The following is a 5867-nucleotide window of genomic DNA, read 5'->3' on the forward strand; positions in this document are numbered from 1 at the left end:
CAAGTATGTGACGGGCAAGAACAGGAAGTAGTTTGTTGTTCGAATGTCCGAGGCAGGCATGCCAAGTCTGAGACATCATGGTGCTGACGTGAAGAGCTGTAGGCGGCTCCTCCGATGCCGAATGTATATGGTAGAGGCCTTTATGAAGGTGTCCACGAAAAAGTAGACGATTGTCTAATGAATCCTCAATTTCAAAGCCGTTAGTATTGAATGTAATGGAAATTAAATTATCAGAGATTAATTTCGAGACAAAAAGGAGATTATGCGTGAGAGATGGAACGTGTAAGATATTACGTTACCGGAGCTTACGGGGTGTATCCGGTAACAGTAGCAAACCTTGGCCGGTGTTCTGGATTGATAATGTGGAGCCATTGGCGATCGACACAGAGTCTTGGCCGGAGTAAGGATACAAATGTTGAAGCTAATTCATGTTTGGCATTAGATGCGTTGTGGCCCCAGTATCAAGAACCCAATCTTGATTCCCGTAGGGAGAAGGTTGCACGAGCATTGCTCTAGGTGCGGCGGCGGAGGTAGGGGCATATTTTTGAGTATACATGTGCCAACAATTTAAGGCACTATGCCCTGTTTTACCGCATATTTGGCATACGGGACGCTGAGTTTGAGGTGAAGCCGGAGTGGGAGTTTGAGTAGTTAGAGGCGGCATGGTGAACGAAGTGTTCTTGTTCTGGTTTGGGGGTCGTTCGATGCGACCTTTGGATTGATTAGAGGATGTGGTGTAGAGAGCGAACACGGAAGAGGAGGAGGACTGATCTTTTTGAATGTCTTGATTGACATGTATCTCCTCACTACAAAGTAGTGAGTAGAGATTGTCAAGATCGGCGGGAAGCGGTGAAGTACGAACGACTGTCTTGAATGAATTATAGGTCGACGGAAGCCCATTTAGGATGTATAGCACGATGTCCTCCGGATCAATCTTGGAACCTGCGGCGGCGATGTTGTCGACGATGTTCTTGATTTGGGACAGGTATCGTTGCATTGTGAGGTTGTTCATTTGGAGATGATGAAGTTCGTTCTTGAGTTGAAGAACGCGCGAACGGCTTGAAGGCTGCAGCCGGCGTTCAAGAACTTGTCAGATTTCATTTGACGTGGTGGCGGTGATGACGTAGGTAAGAATCGATTGCGATATTGTGGAGAAGAGGGCGGAGATCAACTTGCTATCAATTAGTCGCCAGCGGACTGGTTCTTGTGAGCTTTCGTCGGGCGGCTGAGGTTGGGCACCCGTGAGATGTCCTGCATAGCCGTTCGCCGTGAATTGCTGAAGAATCTGAATATGCCAAATGGCGTAGTTGTCTGCATTGAGCAGATGAGGGAGGAGGTTCTTGATGTTGGAGACCAAGAACTTAAGTGGTGCCGGGATGCAGACGTCGGTGTGATGTCATCCGGGTTGGAGGAGGAAGAGGGAGGGAGGGAGGAAGTTGAGCTATGGTCCCCCATTAATGGCTCTATGATACCATGAGAAGGTGACTAGAGGAGAAGAAGAGGAATCCCGAGAGAGAGGGAGACAGCCAAACCAATTGAGAAAGAAAATGTAGATCTATATTATGTCTTAAAGCTAGTTACAGGTTGTCTTAAATAGACACAGTAATGGTACAAAAGTAAATACATATGGTATAGAATAAGGTATAGTGTTCATTCGCTAACACTATGTACCCGAGCACTCCGACGTTGTGTTCTCAAGCGCCAAGTGCTATAGAGTTTTCTGGGAAAAATAACGAGCGAAGCACCGCAACGCTATAGTTTCAATGCCGCAGCGCTGCGGATTAGTTTGTAGCTGACTGATTAGTTCTCTTAGCATCTATTGGCGTCTATATTAGAGGAAGCACTTGCCTATGGAGATAACACTGATTAGTTAGTTTAGAACTATTTGATGGGGACTATCCTAGTACGCGGGACATCTTATCTACTTTACTCTTACCACTACTATAGTTATTATTTCTTTTCTGTTTTTTGTGATGCACGTTCTCTTATTCCCTAACTAACTACAGCCTCATAGTGGAAATGTACTCACGGCATGATATATGTGCCTTTACAGACGACTACAGAAAATAGAAGAAATATACTCCTGATTCCCGCATACTGTTCTATTGGTTCCTTGGTTCTTCTCTTTTTCTTGCAGGTCATCGCCGTTGCTGCTCGGAGTTCACATCACTATTACTGAAGCCCTATGATTCTATTGAGCAAGTGGTTGTAGAATGTTTTATGAAACTTACACTTCCCTGCACTTGGAGATGTAAATTTGCATGGGAACCAAATAAGATATTCTGCAATAATAGCTAACATAAGAACTACTTTAATAATTAGATTAGGATTGCAAATATTCATCTTCACGCTTGTGTTCGTTTACGAGAAATTATTCTGTGCGGACAACGGATGGTCTGGAGACCAATCACATTGTGCCACGTCGTCCAGTACCTAACGGTATTGAGCATCGATACCAAACAAAATGAAGTGACGCATTCTGATTGATCTCCGGACATTGTCTAGAATCCACACAGAATAATTTTCCGTCATTTAGACTCTGAATATTAGCATTAGCTTTCACATGGATTTGTCTCTGATCAAAAAGTTAGAAGATTGACAGTCCAACAAAGCATGAAATAACACTAGACAAGAAAATGAAAATACTTGAACAATAATTTATATATGAGGTAACTCGAAAAGAACGTTACATTGCACAGATAAGTCTATCAGTAAAGTGTAAAAAGTAGTAGTATCAAGCACAAAATCAGCTTAACTATTGTTAAAGACCAATAAGTTTGGTGTCAAACTCTATGAGGCACATTGTCGAACATTTAGTGAGCGTTTAGAGCATTATGTCGAGCACGTAAACATTATAAATTTCCAAATGGTGTTGAATTCAAGCCATCGTCATCTTCCCCAAATTCATGGAGAATAATCTGAGCGGTAGGAGAAGACTTCTGAAGAAGCAAAACTTCTCCTTTCAGAATCCTCCAGTCCAGTATTCCTTCACCATTCGACTTCTTACCAGGCCGAATGACTAACACCAGAGTTTCCAAAACTACGGCTTTCTGTAAAAGAGAGCTCACCAAACTCATTTCATTACTGCTTCCTTTTAAATTTGTAATCTTGATCAGTTTCAGACGATCAAAGTAAGTGTTACACTTCAAACTCATCCACCCCCCATGCTTCTCCTCATTTGGATAGTCAATGTGTTTCGGTAGCTGCTTGCAGGAGTATTAAAAGGTAATTTACTGAAAGAGAATTCAAAATCAGTTAAAAAATGAACTTACCTGGATGCAAAGCTTTTCAAGGAATGGGAAGGAGCAGAGATAGAAGAATTTGTAGAAGCAGGTGAGATCCTCGTTGGTCATTGAACTCATCAGAAGCTGTAATTCTCTGAGATTTTGATATTTTAGTGGAAGTTCAATATCTAAGTTTCCTTCAAATTCATTCAGATGCTGACACAGTACCAACGGTAAAGATTAGTTAGTTCAAACAAACAAGTAATGGATAAAAGAACTATAGGAATTTTCTGCTAAGAGGTAACAAACACCATTAGAGCTCCAGAGCATAAGGTGAGTATTTGAAGGTGTGACAGATCTGATAATATGCTAACGTTCCTCCTATTCAGAACATATAAAATGTCTGATAATAAGCTCATGTTCCTCCAGTATCTAATATTGGAACAGATTGACGCATCTTTCAGTGATGAGATGTTCAAAAACTTTGTTTGAATACATAATCTTCCAAAGTAGTGAAAAGATTGAAGCTTTGGAGAATTGATCTCCAACAAATCGACTGATTGGCAATCCCTAATGATCAACCTCTTGAGATTGAGATTTGGAACAATAATGCTAATAACACCAAGTTGCTGACAGCTCCTAAGACTCAAGCTCTCAAGAAGAGAGCATTCAGTGAGAATGCTCTGAAGCATTTCTTCACTGATATTGGAATGACTGAGTGAGAGAGATTGCAAGCCACCAAAATTGCTAAAATTCAAAGGAGTTTTGAAATTGCAGCAACGTAAGCTCAAATCAATCAATGTATCACAATCAAATAGAGAAGAAGGAAGCTCAAACGAGCTTCTGCCATGGCTGAATTCACCTTGGGATAAGTCTATATCAAGATATCTAACACCTTTACCGATTGCATAACTTATCCACCTCTCTATATCAGAAGCAAAGAAATCAAATGGAGAGAAGAAAAGATGGAACCTTTCCAGCTTCTTACATGCATGAAGTGATAGATATCTGTTAACTGTTTCCACAAACTCAATTGCAGATAGATTATTCACAAAGTCCTCACCGAAGTCCAGTGCAGTGGCTGTAGAGAGAGAGTATTTCCATAGATTTCGCCATTTTTTGGAGAGAACGTCGGTTCTGATTGCTGATTTCAGAGGCATCATTGTGAGGATGCTCTGAAGAACAGATTCAGGCAAGTTGCTGATCCTATCTTCACCTCTTCCCATTGTTTTCTTCTCTTCCTGCCTTATTTGTGAATGACTGACTTCTCTTCCCAACACACAGATTTCTACAAAATCTACATTCACTTCACCAACAAAAAGTTCATTTCTTATAATAAGAACTTGACTATGACCAGGGATGCTACATCTACAGTCAATGTCCATTATGATTTAGGTGCCCAGTCCATTTGATTGGGTGGAAAATATTCAAGGTTTAGGCTTCGTTTGCCATGGTTTTTTTATTGCTTCTTAAAGCATAATTTTAGTACCAAATTTTATATTTTGTACTAAAACTCTGTTTTAAGAAACAATAAAAAAACATCCCAAACGAAACCTTAATGTACTATGATTATTTTGTTGTGATAGTATTCTTTAGAGGTGGTGTAAACGAGCTCTCGAGTTTAAATTGATTGATTAACCAAATTTAGTTTAAATTTAAGTTTAATTTTATGAGTTCAAATTGTCATTTATGCTTATTTGTTATATTAAAAAAAAACTATTTATTGTTTGAAATTTTTAACTATTGGCATTATAGTTAATTAATAATTAATAAAAAAATATTTGAAATAAGAGAGATAAAATTTAAATAACTGACAAATTTAACTTAAAATTATTAAATTCTAATATATTTTATATTAATTTTTTTAAATAAATTTGCTCACAAACTAATGAGGCTAATTACATCAAGCTTAATCTTGTTTGCTCATGGAATTTTATTCATAAACCATTTAGTAAGTCCATTACAAACATATCTGTGATAAACAAGCTCGCTCATTAGCTAATGAGTTATCACTAATAAGCAATTTAATTGACTAGTACAAAAATTTAATTTTTTTAATAAAAAAGTTATTTTAAAAGCAGAAAGAAAGTCATCCCAAATGAGAGAAAATATTACGTGTAGTCATCAGATACTGTCTGCAGTCGATTCAGAGTGCACCACATCACCAATTTGCTATATACTGCAACTGTGCAAACCTATATACAAGAAAACATGGAACATCCTGAATCGTCTCCGGACAGTTCGGTGACCGCACATAATAATTTCTCTCTAAACGAAGCCTAAATATGCTTATCAAACAATTAAAAACACGCAGAAAATAGCTTCTTTCCAAAATTTTAGAATTTGGGAATGCCTTCTGTATACTGCCTTCTGTATACTTAGAAAATAGATTGAGACATCAATAGCGAAGCATAAATGCAGCATCATATATGTAGAAAACAATAATTGAAAGCTACTTCATCAGCAATTACAATTTCATCAAATGAATAAGTTTCGAAATTTAGCAACATATAATTTGTTTGATAACTGCGGCAAGATAATCAATTATTTACAAAACGCGGTTTTGAATTCAATCAATGTGCTGCAGAAAAATCCAGATTTGGAAAGCTAGCAAGCTTACTCAACTCAACTCATTAATAGTTC

General features: G+C 38.4%; 1 protein-coding gene across 1 annotated transcript; it reads right to left on the reverse strand.

The window, feature by feature from the left end:
* Nucleotides 1-2649: 2649 nt before the first annotated feature.
* Nucleotides 2650-4609, reverse strand: LOC110103805 (F-box/FBD/LRR-repeat protein At1g13570-like). The gene is made up of 3 exons (XM_020832652.2): nt 3536-4609; nt 3273-3440; nt 2650-3203 (listed from the first exon to the last, which is right to left on the reverse strand). The coding sequence occupies exons 1-3, from the start codon at nt 4607-4609 to the stop codon at nt 2853-2855; spliced, it is 1593 nt and encodes a 530-aa protein (XP_020688311.2). The 3' UTR covers nt 2650-2852.
* Between the last annotated feature and the right edge of the window lie 1258 nt (nt 4610-5867).

The sequence above is a fragment of the Dendrobium catenatum genome, unplaced genomic scaffold (assembly GCF_001605985.2).
Source record: "Dendrobium catenatum unplaced genomic scaffold, ASM160598v2 fragScaff_scaffold_651, whole genome shotgun sequence".
NCBI lineage: Eukaryota > Viridiplantae > Streptophyta > Magnoliopsida > Asparagales > Orchidaceae > Dendrobium > Dendrobium catenatum.